The 18,594-nt window shown below is 37.9% G+C and overlaps 2 protein-coding genes across 5 annotated transcripts in view; both read right to left on the reverse strand.

The window, feature by feature from the left end:
• nfixa (nuclear factor I/Xa) overlaps positions 1-2,279 on the reverse strand; it is a 384,964-nt gene extending 382,685 nt beyond the window's left edge. Inside the window, exon 1 of one of the 4 annotated variants that reach the window (XM_062026895.1) lies at positions 2,007-2,273. The gene's annotated coding sequence lies outside the window, so the exon portion shown is untranslated. Of the gene's footprint in view, positions 1-2,006 lie in introns of all 4 variants that reach the window. The other 3 variants (XM_062026891.1, XM_062026892.1, XM_062026894.1) reach the window with 3 other exon arrangements.
• A 9,645-nt stretch (positions 2,280-11,924) lies between these two features.
• On the reverse strand, positions 11,925-17,772 carry dand5 (DAN domain family, member 5). The gene is made up of 2 exons (XM_062026130.1): positions 17,045-17,772; positions 11,925-12,395 (listed from the first exon to the last, which is right to left on the reverse strand). The coding sequence occupies exons 1-2, from the start codon at positions 17,525-17,527 to the stop codon at positions 12,120-12,122; spliced, it is 759 nt and encodes a 252-aa protein (XP_061882114.1). The 5' UTR covers positions 17,528-17,772; the 3' UTR covers positions 11,925-12,119.
• Between the last annotated feature and the right edge of the window lie 822 nt (positions 17,773-18,594).

Consider the following 18,594-nt stretch of genomic DNA (forward strand, 5'->3'; position numbering starts at 1 on the left):
AATATAATTCGAGTTTTTAAACCTGTCCCGACGTAAACAAATCCGGCTTGTTGCTAAGCGGTCGCTGTGAGGCGTACCCTCATTGGTTGAATCACCCCGCGCGGTGCATTGTGGTATCATGGCAGCGCCCTGATGAAAAACAACACACAGTAATTTGTGTGGAATATTTGGTGAAAAAAGGTGATTTTCGAACATTTCATTATTATTTTTGTGGATAAGTTAGACTGTTTTACATTCCGTAATGGATTTAGAAGGTGGAGAGGGTACACAGGCGGTTGCAAGTGCGCTAAATTCACTGCAGTCAGCGAATCTTCTTAGTGCTGCTGGTCAGGAATATTACGGACAGCTGACCAGCTGACAAACTTACCAGTGAACAAAAAAACTGTGACATAACAGTGTTGAAATTTTTGTACATAACCGTTTTCAATAGAGTTGAATATATATTTTTCCTTTAGACATGGGATTTGACTTTAATTGTACCAATTTTGGTGTTGCTACAGGACTTTTAAGGTATGGTTGCTATGGAGTTTTGTTTTGGAACATTCTGTTCTGGAACAGTAAACTTTAAGCTGTTTTTTCTCAAAACGGACCCTCAAACTTTGTCGACTTCAATCGGATGTAACTCGGTCATTTTCTGTCCGATTCCAACAAACCATATATCATTTTGAAGGTCTTTAGATGGAGAATGTGTAAATAACAATAACTCAGTTTTTAAAATTTCCTCATTGTGACTAATTTTTCCAGCACAGGTCACATATTGTGTTTTTTATGTTGATTTAATAAAAAATAAAAAATAAAAATATTTTTTATTTTTAATTTCTTGTGCGGCCCGGTGGTTGGGGACCACTGGTTTAATGAATAGATTTTGTAAATACATAGTTTTGTTTTGTTTACATACTAAAAACAATACATTTTCATAATGTCCTCTGTGGTGGTGGACATGAGGACTAACACATATGTTTGCTTTTCATATAAAATGATTAAGATGGTTGATGCAACAAAATAAAATCATACTATGAATCATTATGAATATATACAAACTGCCAAAACCAAGAAACATTTCAGTTTTAAGGGGGGGTTTTCCCACTACCAAATAGGGTTGGGAGATACTGTATATCGAGTTTGTAAGATATATCGATATATTTTTAAACAAGATATGAATTAAGAAAATATCGTAATATAGATATAATTTATTTCACGTTAATATTACCAAACGCCGCTTATTTGTTGTGTTCCTTGTTCTCCATGGGCAACTCAGTGGCCTAGTGGTTAGAGTGTCCGCCCTGAGATCGGTAGGTTGTGAGTTCAAACCCCGGCCGAGTCATACCAAAGACTATAAAAATGGGACCCATGACCTCCCTGCTTGGCACTCAGCATCAAGGGTTGGAATTGGGGGTTAAATCACCAAAAATGATTCCCGGGCGCGGCCACCGCTGCTGCTCACTGCTCCCCTCACCTCCCAGGGGGTGAACAAGGGGATCGGTCAAATGCAGAGGACAAATTTCACCACACCTAGTGTGTGACAATCATTGGTACTTTAACTTTAACTAAACCCCTCACTTTCCTCCCACTGCAATGGACAATGTATGGATATTTATTAGTAATGCAGCTATTCCTTTACTGTTGAGAAGATCAACAGAAAGGCCTCACCGTCTGCTGCCATAAAGCATCCCTTACCATGAATTGATTAACGTGGACCCCGACTTAAACAAGTTGAAAAACTTATTCGGTTGTTACCATTTAGTGGTCAATTGTACGGAATATGTACTGTATTGTGCAATCTACGAATAAAAGTCTCAATCAATCAATGCCGTAAAAAACATAGATCTGTCGCAAAATCTATTACACTATTAAACTAACATAAATATAAGACATCATCCATAATCGACATTTAGGTGTATGGTAGAACCTTAAACACATTTTATAAATGTTCAGGAAATCAAATAAAAACAGGTATAGTTAAAAAACATTCGTTAATGTAGTGGAGTAAACGACAGCAATCTTACCTGTATGAGGAAGATTCAGATGGTTCAAAGAAGACACTCATTTTTATTCATGTCGCCATGTTTTTGACGCAACTTTCGACGTATTTAGAGAGTTTTAGTCCACTCTTGAACTCGTCCATTAAAGACATTGTAGAGGAATAAGTTAACTATCGATGTTCCTCAAACAGGTGTAATACATTCTTATATATTATTTTATCCAAATGATTGGAGGTGGAAGCGAAGACGTTTGGCGATTTGAGTTGACACCTAGCGGGAAAAGGTACCGGAAGTATAAGTGGCGGAAGTGACGTCATTGTCGGAAAAACTACAACAACAAAATAATGTTTTCCAAAAATATTATATCATTATTAATACTATTTTTTTGTAATTGTTTGTACATTTAATTGATACTTTTATTAATCACTTTCCCCAGCTAAAATAAAAGAAAACATGTATAGCATACCATAAGAAGCACTGCAGAAAATAGTATAATGGCTTACTGTATAGTTTTTTGCCAACATAATGTAACACATGTTATGGTTTATTGTTGTTTATTAGCTTCTTACATTTTGTTCTTATCTGATTTTATTGCTATTTATTACTTTAAAATTATGTTTGTATTTCATTTTGATGTATACTATTCAATAAATAATAATTTTGTGCTCTTGGGTATGAAAATTACAATAAGATCTCTTTGACCCTCTTTGACCCATATTCCAATTTCAGTGCAGTCTTCAATTACTTGGCTCGGCCCCATTATTATTTTTATATATAATGTCTGTTTTTTTCTATTTTTGTTTCTTTTGAATATGCCCCAGCCTCCTCTGTTTTAAAATACAAATATAACATTTTAAGCAAAACAACAACTTATTTACACTTGTATGTTCAGTATTTTCTTTTTAGAAATGTTTTAGGTATAATATACATATATTTTGTCTACCTTAAAATTGTACTTGGCACGATTTTCCCCCCACAAAATGCTTTTTTTTACATTCAACTTTATTTTATTGCTATTAAGATTATTTTATACTGCATATATATTTTTCCTTTTTTTGCTGCAGCTGTTACATATGCTGTAATATTGTACATGGTAATTGTACAAGTAGTAGAAGCATTTAAGTCCCATCTTAAAACTCATTTGTATACTCTAGCCTTAAAATAGACCCCCCCCCCCCCCCCCCCCCCCCTTTTAGACCAGTTGATTTTCCGTTTCTTTTCTGCTCTGCCCCCCTCTCCTTCTTGGAGAGGGGGGCATTATATATGTTAGATCCACTATGGACTGGACTCTCACAATATTATGCTAGATCCACTCGACGACCATTGCACCGGTCCATACCCTCTCCATCCTTTGAAACTGAGCTACTGTGTGGAACAATTTCCCTTGTGGATCAATAAAGTTTGTCTAAGTCTAAGTCTAAGTCTAAATAGCTGTGCCACAATGAAGTTTATAGAATATGATTTGAAATATACAATTTGATCTAAAAAAAAAATCACATAAAAGTGATCAGGATGCCACCCGAACGCCTCCCTAGGGAGGTGTTTAGGGCACGTCCGACCGGTAGGAGGCCACGGGGTAGACCCAGGACACGTTGGGAAGACTATGTCTCCCGGCTGGCCTAGGAACGCCTCAGGATCCCCCGGGAAGAGCTGGACGAAGTGGCTGGGGAGAGGGAAGTCTGGGCTTCTCTGCTTAGGCTGCTGCCCCCGCGACCCGACCTCGGATAAGCGGAAGAAGATGGATGGATGGATGGACATAAAAGTGATTTGGTTGTTGTTGTGCAAACATGGCGGTAAACGCAAAGAAGGACACAACCAATGACAAATTTTGATGTGGTCCAAATCAGCGGGCCTCACCTATCTGCATCCTGCTCTGGCCAACAGGCATCCTGGCGGGATGGCGGGATGGCGGGCTGGCGTCCAGACAGGAAGGCTGGCAGGCTTCGCCCGGGGTACCTTCTCCAGCAGAGCCAGCTTTGGCCAGCTGGTCCAGACTCACACCACACACTGGGCGTGTAGTGCAGCACCAGTGGGGAGGTAAAACTTAGCCGTGGTCCAGACACCCTCACACCCAGAGCCTGACACCTCCAGCACTAAAGCACTACTGGGGGAATGCAGGTGACAAGAGAGTGTCTGGCGTGTGGCTGAACACGACATTACATTAACATGACTGCCACCATGCCAATGTGTGGACTGAGAGGGCTTTACTTGCACTTTCTTATGACAGGCCCATTAGAGGAGTTGTGGTGGTTTGGTAGCAGCAGAGCCTCCTAGTGGCCAGAAGAAGTATGCACCACCACTTACAGTACAGCAGTGCGTCTCAATTATTTTTTTCATCCATTCATCCATCCATTTTTGTACCGCTTGTCCCTTTTTTTTCCAATTGTTTTCAATTCAAGAAACGTGTAAAGCTCATAATATAGCTCAAAACAAGCAAAACTAACCTGGTTGTATTTATTTTACAGCCAATTAGTGTTAGAATAATCATGTATATATTATCACACAACTTTATGCTTAACGGTCGTTGCTATAGTTATTATCAACTGTGCTGAAGCTGTATTTTTCTATCTGTGCAAAGCTGGCAATCGTCGTCTCGTATCATTGTTGTGTCCTGCTGACTGCCAAGGCTGAACATCGAGTACCGGGACGCAGACAAAGCAGAGACGGGGCGATATCACCAGCGTCAACACATTTGCATTTTATTAATAGTCATATATTGTGTCTAACTGGAGATTACCCCCCTTCCCTCAGCGACAGCTTCAGTGATGTAACCAGGGACCTCCCAAATAAATAGAAGAAGCACGTGGGCTAGACTTTAGAACGTAGTTTGGATCTGTAACTAGAGTACAGCCCAAATAGCGTCTCCCCTCAATTGAGCAAAATTTAACTCTGTCTCTGCATGATTCCTTGCTTCTCGTCTGTTTAATAGATGTCATCAGTGTTTGAACCTGACAATTAGCATTTAAAAAGATGGGATAAAATGAAAAAAAAGTTTTTCAAAGACATTTTTAGAAGAAAAAAAAAGACAAAATGAATCCTGATTTCATCGATTACATTTATTTTAGAATTAGCACGATAACACCTACTGAAGTGTTCGCTAAATTGGCAATACCTTTTTAAACACGTTTCCAGTGGATATCCGTGTGCGGGTGACAGGACGAAAAGCTCTGACCGGCTTGGTTTGGCGCCACCTGCTGGTTTGCATGTATAATTTCCTAAATCCCGAATGTATGATTCAAATCCCAGCCGAGTCATACCAAAGACTATAAAAATGGGACCCATAACCTCCCTGCTTGGCACTCAGCAACAAAGGGTTGGAGTTGGGGGTTAAATCACCAAAATGATTCCCGGGCGCGGCGCCGCTGCTGCCCACTGCTCCCCAAGGGGATGGGACAAATGCAGAGGACAAATTTCACCACATCTAGTGTGTGTGTGACAATCATTGGTACTTTAATCTTTAATCGTAAAAGATGAGTTGACTTTTTTTCTCAGCAAAAAAAACAAAAAACGGTCTTACATCCTCAGGTGTTCTAAGGGCTTCCTGTGATGTGTTCACCTGCACTGGCATTGATAGCATCAACAAAGTCAACAAAGTCAAACTTTTACGGCCCCCCTGCAGTACCTCTGCGAACTCCCTAGGGGTCTTGGACCCCCTGTGGAAGTGTTGCATTTATTGATTGTAACGTGTGTTTTCATTTTAGTTTTCTTAACCGAATTTGGATGTGTTGAAATCGCCATGTAAAATCGCTAATGCTAACCAATAGCATGTCTATTGCAAATCCAATGTAAATTAGCATCAGGCTAGTGCATTTTGAAAAGCGGAGCCTCACTTTTTGGTTTGAGTGTTTTCTGTCCGGCATGCCTTGCTTTGCTGGCAAGGAAAATTGCCACATTACAGAGAGACAGAACTGATTCCACTCGTGAGTGGGGCTTGAGTGCCACGTCGTGTCATGCAGAAGCCCTCAGGAAGAGTTGCTATAAGACATGGCCAAGTAGCTCGCGGCTAATGTCTGTCCGCAGTCAGCAGTGAAATCAAGTACGATTATTTCAAGCATCAACTCTGTAAGGCATGTGATAGCTCTACATGCTTCACTTCATATAGGAGCCATGATAATGGATGCCTAAACTCTTGAATATTGTTGGCAAAGTCAGCCCGAGATTTCAATACGGCCTATCATTAAACAATAAGTCGGCTATCTTACCTTTAACAACACTGATCACATGCGAATGAAGGGCATACTTAATCAACAGCCATACATGTCACACAGAGTGGCAGTATGAACAATGCCAACACTGTCATAAACATGTGCCATATAGTGGAACCACACTAAACAACAATGACAAACACATTTTGGAAGAATATTTGCACCGCAACACAACATAAACACTACAGAACAAATTCCCAGAATTCCCTGCAGCACCAACTCTTCGGAGACGCTACAATGTAAACAAACGCCATTGGTGGATATACACCTAACATCCACTGTAATGATACCAAGTACAGGAGCGTATCTGGTGATAACATCGATGTTTTTTAGCATCACAAAATCTTCTTTCGTTTTTTATTTATCTATTTATATTATGTTTATGAACTCAGGAAATATGTCCCTAGACACATGAGGACTTTATGACCAATGTATGATCCTGTAACGACTTGGTATCGGATTGATACCCAAATGTGGGGTATCATCCAAAACTAATGTAAAGTATCAAACAACAGAAAAACATGTGATTATTACATTTGAACAGAAGTGTGGATAGAACATGTTAAAAGGTAAAATAAGCAGATATTAACAGTAAATGAACAAGTAGATTAATAATTCATTTTCTACCGTTTGTCCTTAATAATGTTGACAAAATAATAGAATGATAAACGACACAATATGTTACTGCAGACTAATTAGGAGCATTTGTTTGTTTACTTACTACTATAAGACAAATTGTCTTGTATGTTCACTATTTTATTTAAGGACAAACTTGCAATAAGAAACATATGTTTAATGTACCCTAAGATTTTTTTTTGTTAAAATAAAGCCAATAATGACGCTTTTTGTGGTTCCCTTTATTTAGAACAGTACAGAAAATTACCGAAATATTTTGGTACCAGTACCAAAATATTGGTATCGGGACAACACTACCGCCAGGTGTTTGAGTCTGCAACCGGATGTGAAATCGGATGCAACAAACGTATCAAACCATGACACCTGGGAATTGACACTCGGAAGTACCGAATTCTGCAGCCATTTCTAGACTTGAGTGGTTGCAACTGACGCTGAGAGGAGAGAAGACTACCCTCTTGATAAGTACGCAGCTTTTACCCTCCATGTCTGACTGAAGAACATTCTAAAAACCTGAGAACCCTTGACGCCGACTTTGAACAGGCCTCACACCCGCCAGTGTCGCCACGCCACACCTTGATGGCGCCGGCGCCATCGCCACGGGCACCCGGCGAGTTGGGTGTGTGACAGTTAAAAGGCGGTCACAGAACTGCAGGGAGAAAGAGCAGGCAGCTCATTGTGGCGTTTTAAAGCGCTAACTAGGCCACTTAGCACCCCGTGACGCTGATCTGATCCCCGAGGCGGCGGACTTGGCAACGGGCCCTTCCTTTTTTCGCTCCTTGCCTTCCCCTCGCCATGGGAACCAGGCCATCCTTAATGACGCAGGAGTGCTCCGATCCCACAATGCAAAATAAAAAAATAAATAAAAGGGGGCTGACATCTGTCCCGTTAAGTGCTGCGCTCTCTTGTGCGCCTTGTTTACGCAATCAACAAGCACCCTTTTTTTTTTTCTTTTTTTTTTTTTTTTTAAGATTGCTTCATGCGAAGAAAGACTGTCCAGTCACTCAAACTATTTTTTTTTTTTTTTTTTAAAGCGCACTGAGAGCAGAATTCCCTGATTGGATCACTGAGGTCACACAAGCCACCTAAGACAAAACAAGTGGCCCCTAATTCCTCACGGTTAAAACCCGAGCAAATATTTATCCCATCAATCTTGAAAAATATAGCCATCAACCCCCCAAAAAAAATGCTAATCACATGCTAATGCAACCCGAGGAACTCAATGCACCCCCGCGGCACAAACGAGCGCTTTCACTTTAGCCGAGGAGCCCGCGTGAATGCAAATGGCCGACTAAAGCAGCCAATCTGACGGCGTGCCAAGGCGACGTAAAGAGCCCCCTTCTTTATGCCCCTCTGGGAATCCATCTCGGGATGTGTGCGATGAGTTCACTTTACCAAGCCCAGGTGCCGGGCTATAAATGAATAATAGGTTTTATGGGCCCGAACTAGATGAGCGGGAGGGGGAAGATACATAATCAAGCGCACCCTCTGGTTTAAGCGCATCTGCGGTGAAGGATGCTCAAATTCCCACAACTCCACTGAAAGGAAGATTGGGCATGAGAATAGGTGCTTCCTATACATAATTCAAGGGGACCATGCTGAAACAATTATGTTTGCTCGCCGCTAAGTAGCTCATTTGCTGTTCTCAGACGCGAGCGCTACGTGCGGAAGTGTGCACGACGAGGCTTTTTAATAAAACATAGGCGGCGGCGACGTGCACACAAAAGTGGCTGAGTGCCGGTTGGAGGGTTGCACAACAACAAATGCTCTTTATGTTCTCGCTGGAGCTAAATTGCATTCCTAATTCAGCGTTGGCATGGAGGTGGGGAAGGGGGAAAATAAAGAAGGCAGCATAGAACAGCGCTGAACCACCGTTTTCTTTTATTGGATCGCTTCGGATAGGTCGAAGGTCATTTGAACGTCGATGTCCGCGTCTGTCTGGTGAGTCACATGACTGGGAATATATACATGGGTATGTATATGCATCATGTCGTCAACAATTAGATGGGATGGGGCATACAACAATGGGATCAGGGCCGGCTCATGGCATAAACACGATGTCAGGGGTGTCCAAACTGACAAATTTAAGGATGTGGTGGCCAATTTTTTTATATATTTAATTTTCAAAGCCAATGCAATTTTCTTTATATATATATATATATATATATATATATATATATATATATATATATATATATATATATATATATATATATATATATATATATATATATATATATATATATATATATTTTTTTTTTTTGGTGTATATATATATATATATATATATATATATATATATATATATATATATATATATATATATATATATATATATATATATATATACCTATATACCTGTATAGTCGAGGTTTCTGTGGTTTATCCGTCTTACAGTGCTCAATAACGGGGTAGAGCAAAATATACGTTAGGTCAGGAAAAAACACAAAGGCTATATCATCCCCGCAAGCCTGTTTCGCATCCCTACAAGCCTGTTTCGCAGGTTTCCCTGCTCGTCAGGGGATTTTATCCCTTAAAATCCCCTGCAAAACAGGCTTGTAGGGATGATATCGCCTCTGTGTTTTTTCCTGACCTTAGACATATATATATATATATATATATATATATATATATATATATATATATATATATATATATATATATATATATATATATATATATATATATATATATATATATATATATATATATATACACACACAGTACATGCCTTAAGTTTGGACACACCTTCTCATTTCAATGCCTTTTCTTTATTGTGATGACTATTATAAGAGGTTCCGCAGCCTCCGAAGCAGAACCTCCAGGTTCTGTAACAGCTTCTTCCCTCAAGCCGTAAGACTCTTGAACGCATCATAATTAAATTATCCCCTCAACTCCCCCCAAAATGGATTAACTCGCTGGAATAAAAAAGACAATATAACATACATCCATAAACGTGGACGCATGTGGAAAAGTGCAATATATTTATCTGTACAGTAATCTATTTATTTATTTATTTATATATATTTATATATATTTATTTAGTTTATATATATATTTATATATTATTTATATATATTTATTTATTTATATATGCACCTTATTGCTTTTTTATCCTGCACTACCATGAGTTTATGTAACGAAATTTCGTTCTTATCTGTACTGTAAAGTTCAAATTTGAATGACAATAAAAAGGACGTCAAAGTCTAAGTCTAATTGATTGTCACTGAAGGCATCAAAACTATGACACCTGTGAAGTGGAAACCATTTCAGGTGACTACCTCTTGAAGCTCATGGAGAGAATGCCAAGAGTGTTCGAAGCAGTAATTAGAGAAAAGGGTGGCTATTTTGAAGAAACTAGAATATAAAACATGTTTTCAGTTATTTCACCTTTTTTTTTTGTTAAGTACATAACTCCACATGTGTTCATTCATAGTTTTGATGCCTTCAGTGACAATCTACAATGTAAATAGTCATGAAAATAAAGAAAAAACATTGAATGAGGAGAAGGTGAGTCCAAACTTTTGGCCTGTACTGTATTTTAAAGACAAAAAAAACAAACGTGTATTATAAATTAAATATTGAATAATTATGGATACCATGCCAAAGAGCAAGATTACCCGTATTGTGCTGTACAGCAGGTGGGTTAGGGTGAGCAAACCAAGTGCTGCTTTTCTCCTCCTCGCGTCGTTAACTTCCTCTGAACTCAGTGTAAACAAACATGGCCTTGATTGTTTGGGACTTCTTCACTGTTTCAGACAGAGACATTTGTTCTACAAATAATTTCCGCGAGGACATAAAAAAAACCCATTACGCTTCAACCGTTGATTGGGGGACGCATAATAAATGAAAATAACATAACATAACATAACCCATTAAACCTTATCAGCCATATAAAACGACAGCATCGCCACATTGGTGTTTTGAAAGCCTAGGAAGAACTAGGTATATAAAAAGAATAGCTTCAATGAGGCAAGATTAACCGTTTTGTGCTGCAGGTGGGTTAGGGTGAGCAAATCAAGTGCTCCTTTTCTCCTTATTGTGTTGTAAATGTACGCCTGAGCTCAGTGTAAACAAACATGACGTCGATCTTTTGGAACTTTACTGTTTCAGAAGAAGACATTTTTCGTGTTGTTTGTACTGAATCTTCCACAAATATAATCCGCGAAGGGAAAAAAACATTGCGCTTCAACACATCAAACCTTTTTAGCCAGACTGTGTATTTTTGAAGGCCTAGGAAGAACTAGAAAAAAAACTGTCCTAAAGCCAGCCACATAGAAAGGTGTGCACAGACTACAATACAACCAACTATTAAAAAAATTGCTCCAATAAGGCGAGGGTCGGGTGAGCAAATCAAGCGCTCCTTTTCTCCTACTCGTGTCAGAAACTTACCCAGAGCTCAGTGTAAACAAACATAACGTCGGTCGTTTTTGAACTTCTTTACGTTTCAGAGGAAGATATTTCGCCTGCTAATGTTCTACAAATACATACGGCGAGGAGGAAAAATAGCATCGTGCTTCAACACATCAAACCTTAGTAGCCACATGAAAGGACCGTGTTTTGAAAGCGTAGGAAGACGCCTGCCGCAAAAGAAGTTGAATTGACTTTAAAAAAAAATTATAATAAAAACAAGTTAATTGGTTATTGGTATCGTTTTTTGAGAAGCCGGAAGTTATCTGTATCGGTATTGGCTTGAATTGTTTTTTTTTATTGCTCAATTTATCAGTTTTTTTTTGTAATAATGATTTTAGAATGGACACCCCTGCTATACGCGGTTGTTGAGGGCCACAACCACTACAGTAGGGAAGGGATTCATATGGCCCCATTCCTGGGTGGATCTCGCATTTCAGGAAGAGGGGGGGGGATTATTAATTTTTGCCATGCAGTCTGCTGAAATTATGGAAATCGCCACTCTACATAGCAACTGACGCTGCGGTCAAAGTAGGAAGTGCCACAAAACACATTTTAAGACATTCAACAGTCTACTGTCATCTGGCGGCGAAAGTGGATAGTGCACCATCCCAATTTGTCCCGTTTCATGTGTCAGGTAAACCGCAATGAAAGGGGCCATATGAATCCCCTTCCTACTGTGCTGATCAAAAAGGCTCTCAATGTTTGTTATTTCAATAAGTAGTCCCATTTGGAGCCATTGATTAGCAACTTATCAAATCAAACCCCAGTAATGCAAGACACAAATAGGTGTATCCATATAATGGACATGATATCACGATGAGAATGAGGGTAAATACTACCGTCTCAATTCTGATACGACAACAATAACAACAACGCCATAAAGCGGTTACATGTGTGGCAAAGCAGCAGTCTCCTCACGGCCCGTCTCACACTTGCAGTCGTCCACCAGCATCACCCGCCTCTCTCGGACCTCCCCGCCACACTGCAGGGGGATGGTCACAGTGTGAGCCTTGGAGGGGGCACATCGGGAGCAGGGCGTCCGCTGGTGGGAGCCCCTTCCGGCCGGGTCCGTCGTCTCCGAGGGGACGAAGAGGGAGCTGCACTGGCCGAAACACAGCTTGTTGTGCACGGTCACGGTGGGGCAACCCTCGGCTGTCACACGCTGGGGAGGAGGACAGTCCTTGTTTAAACTCCGTTTGATGCACATAAAATAAATAAAATAGCATTACGGGAAGAATAAACATCAAGTACATAATATAACAGGTGGTGTCAAATTATATATTTTTAAAAATGAGATTAATCACCCTTAAATTTGGATTGATCATGATTAATCACAGGTTATTCTCGCGAGCATAATCCAAAATTAGTTATAAAATAACCCAATATTTGATCACAAATGCAATTTTGTTGTCACAGAATGTCATACAGGAAAGTTTTTTAAAGTGTGTACTTGGATGTACCTACTACGTTTATTTGCTCCAAACTTGGTAACAGTCCTCTACAGGGTTTATTTGGAAGTGGAATATATCAGCGAGCACATCAGTCAAAGTCTCCTCATTCATCTTTGCACTGATGTATGCATTCCTCTGATCACTGACCAAATAATATCCCTCAGCTTTTCAGGTAACCATCTACCATATACATGATTAATCTGCGTATATACATGATTAATGAGATAATTTTTTGGGATTAATGAGATCATTAAACACACAAGTTAACTTGTTATTTTATATATATATATATATATATATATATATATATATATATATATATATATATATATATATATATATATATATATATATATATATATATATATATATATATATATATATATATATATATATATGTATATATACACACACACACATTTATACGTATATATATATATATATATATATATATATATACATATATATATACATATACATATATAAACACATATATATGTATATATGTGTATATACTGTACATACATACATATATATATATACATATACATATACATATATATATATACATATATATACACATATATACGTATATATGTGTATATATATACATACATATATATATACATATACAGTATGTATATATACATATATATGAATATATGTATACATACATATAAATATACTTATGTATATACATAAAACCAATAACAAAACCAAATATAAAACCAAGCCAACAACAAAACATTCAACTCATTCTAAACATTCTCTTCTCTACATTCCAAAAAAAATGTGTGTTTTTCAAAAGTTCTCATTAAAATAAACATTTCCACATTTCTCAAACCGTACAAACATTCCAGCATTAAAACATTAAGGCTGACAATTTTCCAAAGCCATAAAATGACCACTCTTCCTGAAATTGTACATTTTCCGTAACACAAATTACCTCAGAGATTAAAAATTCTTACCACTTCTACATTTCTCAAAACATTCAAACAACAAAACATTTAGCCGACAATTTACCACATCCAAAAGATTCCTAAATTTTTCCATAATTGCACATTTTACCCGCTCTGTTTATAGCATTCATGTTCACAGAAATCTCCTCTACTTACTCGGGCTGTCAAAAATAATTAGTTAACTCATGCGATTAATCACAAAAAAGTATTGCATTAATCATGTAAATACGAAGATTAATCACACAATTTATTTTTTGACAAAACCTTAGATAAAATTCTTAGCATGTTTTGAGCAAATCATTGTAGTGCATTCATGTAACCCATTTCAAAGATCTCTTTGTATGACATTCTGACAATAACATTGCATTTGTTTGCAAATATTGGATTCATATGGGGTGCACAAGAAATCATTGTGATTGATATTCATCCCAATTCTAAATTGATTTATGAATTTCAAAAATTGATTCGGGAAAATAAATTCTTTTTTTTCTTTTTTTTTAATAAGTCAATTTTTAAAAAAGACGTTCCGTTATAATTATTACACCAAATAATACATTGCGGGAATCGGTTTAAATCCCGTGTGCACTCGGAATCAAATCGTTACCCAGCAGGCACAAGACATTGATACAACGTTGATTATACATACATGTCCTTTAAAACTGACTTTGAAACAACATTGCATAATAGTTGTATTTGTAAATTGACACAACATTGATGTCCAACGTTGGATCCACGTTGTTAGTTGGGGATTGAACAAATTTCAGTGGTTAAAGCAACGTCACAACCTGACATTAAATAAACGTCGTCAAAAAGCATGTTATTTTAACGTTAAGTTTGTGTTGTAGAATTTTGGTTGGGAAACGACCAAAAATCAATGGTCAAATCAACGTCAGAACCCAACATTGATTAAACGTCGTCAAAAGGCATGTTATTTCAACGTTAGATTTAAGTTGCTCAAAAACAATGAGTTAACTCATGCGATTAATCACAAAAAAGTATTGCACTAATCATGTATATATAAGATTAATCACATTTAGATACAATTTTTAGCAAGTTTTGAGCAAATAATTGTAGTGCATTCAAGTAACCCATTTCAAAGATCTCTTTCTATGACATTCTGACAATAAAATTGCATTTGTTTGCAAATATTGGATTCCTTAGGGGTGCACAATTTTTTTCATTTTTTTTTGTTCATCCCAATTTTATATTGATTCATAATTTTTTTTTTCAAATTCGTAAAAAAAATTTACTTTTTTATTTTTTAATAAGTACATTTTTAAAAAGACGTTTCATTATCATTATTAAACCAAATAATACATTGCAGGAATCGGTTTAAATCGGGTGTCAACGCTTGAAAATTAGTCCCACGGACCGGGGGAGTGGGTTTTTTTTTTTTTTTTTTTCATAAAGAAATACAATCATGTGTGCTTACGGACTGTATCCCTGCAGATTAATAATGTATATATTGTGTTTTTTATGTTGATTAAAAAAACAAACAAAAAAAACTTTTTTTTTATTATTTTTTTTTTATTTCTTGTGCGGCCCGGTACCAATCGGTGGTGGTTGGGGACCACTGTTGTAGAATATTGGTTGGTAAATGGCCAAATTTCAATGGTCAAATCAACGACGCAGCCTGACATTGAATAAACATTGTCAAAAAGCATGTTGTTTCAACGTTGTATTTGTGTTGCAGAATATTGGTGGGGAAACGACCAAAAATCAATGGTCAATTCAACGTCAGAACCCAACATTGATTAAACGTTGTCAAAAAGCATGTTGTTTCAATGTTAGATTTGTGTTGTAGAATATTGGTTGGGAAATGACCAAATTTCAATGGTCAAATCAACGTCGCAGCCTGACATTGAATAAACATTGTCAAAAAGCATGTTGTTTCAACGTTGTATTTGTGTTGTAGAATATTGGTGGGGAAATGACCAAATTTCAATGGTCAAATCAACGTTGCAGCCTGACATTGATTAAACGTCGTCAAATAGCATGTTGTTTCAACGTTTGATTTAAGTTGCTCAAAAACATTGAGTAACTCATGCGATTAATCACAAAAAAGTATTGCACTAATCATGTATATACAAGATTAATCACATTTAGATACAATTCTTAGCAAGTTTTGAGCAAATAATTGTAGTGCATTCAAGTAACCCATTTCAAAGATCTCTTTCTACGACATTCTGACAATAACATTGCATTTGTTTGCAAATATTGGATTTATTAGGGGTGCACACATTTTTTTTATTTTATTCTTATTTATCTCAATTCTAAATTGATTCATAATTTTCCCCAAAAAATTCGGAAAAAAATGTTAACATTTTTTTTAATAAGTCAATTTTTAAAAAGACTTTTCATTGTCATTATTAAACCAAATAATACATTGCGGGAATCGGTTTAAATCGGGTGTCCACTCTGAATCGAATCGTTACTCAGCAGGCACAAGACAAGACTTTTTTTTTTTTTTTCATAAAGAAATACAATCATGTGTGCTTACGGACTGTATCCCTGCAGACTGTATTGATCTATATTGATATATATATATATTGTGTTTTTTATGTTGATTAAAAAAAACAAAAAAAACCTACTTTTTTTAAATTATTCTTTTTATTTCTTGTGCAGCCCGGTACCAATCGGTGGTGGTTGGGGACCACTGTTGTAGAATATTGGTTGGGAAATGACCAAATTTCAATGGTCAAATCAACGTCGCAGCCTGACATTGAATAATTATTGTCAAAAAGCATGTTGTTTCAACATTGTATTTGTGTTGTAGAATATTGGTTGGGAAACGACCAAAATTCAATGATCAAATCAACGTCAGAACCCAACATTGATTAAACATTGTCAAAAGGCATGTTGTTTCAATGTTAGATTTGTGTTGTAGAATATTTGTTGGGAAATGACCAAAATCCAATGGTCAAATCAACGTCAGAACCCAACATTGATTAAACGTCGTCAAAAAGCATGTTTCAACATTAGGTTAGAGTTGCTCAACGTCAGGACCTAATTCAACAAGTTCTCAACGTTGTTTCAATGTCTTGTGCCTGCTGGCTCAAAGAATCACAGCCCTATTAATCATGACATTTAGACTAAAACAAGCGCAGGGTTGTAAATAAATAAATTAATCACAACTATCAAACACAAGAAGGATACGTGGTCCTCATAGGGATTTTTTATGTAATAGTTTTACAATGAGGGATGTCCAAAGTGCGGCCCAAGGGGCGTTGTAGGCCAGCTGCATGTTTTTTATTGGGCCTCGGCATATTGTAAAAATGAATCAATTATTAATGAGACATATTATTTTATATTACGCTCATTTGCTTTTCCACCTGATGTTCAAATATATTGGATTGGTTTCAGCATCCGGAGGTTTTGGTTCTTTGGTAAAAGCATCCTACCTGAATGAAAGGAATGGCCGTGCACGTCTGTTTGGCGTCCTTCAAGGTGGCTGGCAGAGACACGGCCATCTTGTTCCCCTTCTGGATGGCTCTCTGCCACATGTGCAGGCCTGGTCTCTTCTTCAGGTCGGCCTCGGCGGGTTTCCCGGCTTGCAGGCGGTGCAGCGGGCTCCCGGGGGCCTTGGAGCCCGCACCGGGTCGCCCCTGAGAGAGGAACGCCGGGAAGGGCAGTCTGGAGCCGAGGGAGGGGGCTCTCCTGGAGGCCAGGCCCCTCCTGAAGAGGCCGGACTGCAGCGCGGCGGCACGTGGGTCCAATTGCACCACCCGCACTCGCCCCTGCACCGACTCACCTGGTCCACTGCCAGAAGACTCAAACTCTTTGGAGACCTTGTGGACGCGCTCCAAAGTGTTGTAAGGGAACCCCGCCGCTGCCAGAGTTGACAAAAAGAGGAGGAGGATGATGATGATGAAGAAACGCACCATTTTTATAATAATAAACAACAAGAATATAATATTTTACGTCAAAAAGTTGGGTCTAGAAGCAAAGAAACTAGACTGTCTGGTGGTCCAAGGTCCCAAATGGTGACCTTGCTGTCAGTGCGCTGTCGGCGTGACGCGGCCACGTCTTTTATGCGCACGAGTGCTGCCTCTCACCTGCGCTTTGATGGAAGCAAGGTGTCACAATTCCCACACGGCGTCACACAAAGCTTCAAAGGGCAGCACGGGGATGTTTGCCAGACTGCAACGGCAACATCAGGAACAATCCAAGCAACAAGTAAAAACATATTGCAGGAAGAAAGACGTGAGCGAGCGGCATCCAAGGTCACGCCTGCTGCAGACTTGAAATATTGCATGTAAGTAGCAGGGAGGGACGTGGTGCACACACTATCAGGCTATATATGGCAGCATGATTAATCATCCATTATCAATTAGCAGACAATTATTATAGTTGTTTGACACTCACTCAATATCATTTGAATAAAGTATTACTAATATATATTACATATAACAATAAATATAACATATATACACTGCAAAAACGGAAATCTAAGTAAGATTAAATATCTCAAATAAGGGTGATATTTCCTTATTTTCTCTCTGATAAGATAATTCTTCTCACTCAGCAGATTTTATGTTAGAGTGTTTTACTTGTTTTAAGTGTTTTGGTCCTAAATTATCTCAGTAAGATATTACTGTTGCTGAGATTGTATGACCTATATTGAGTAAAACATGCTTGAAACTAGAATATCAACTGTTGCAAAGCTGTGTCATCTACACTCACAAGTATGAAACTACTTTTTTAAAGTAATCATTTCTTACTTCAAGCATGAAAAAAAAAATCATGATGCCGAGCGCATATCATTATGTCAAGATAATGGCACCAGCATTTACTTCATTTAAGAATATTTTTCAACATATTGAGCAAAAAGGTCTTTTTTTTCCACCAGGAAAAGTGCACTCGTTATTAGTGAGAATGAACTTATTTCAAGGTATTTTTGGGTTCATTGAGGTTAGCTAATTTTTTTACTTGTTTTGGAAAGTCTTGACAA

This window comes from Entelurus aequoreus, linkage group LG18 (genome assembly GCF_033978785.1).
Source record: "Entelurus aequoreus isolate RoL-2023_Sb linkage group LG18, RoL_Eaeq_v1.1, whole genome shotgun sequence".
In the NCBI taxonomy this organism is placed as follows: Eukaryota; Metazoa; Chordata; class Actinopteri; order Syngnathiformes; family Syngnathidae; genus Entelurus; species Entelurus aequoreus.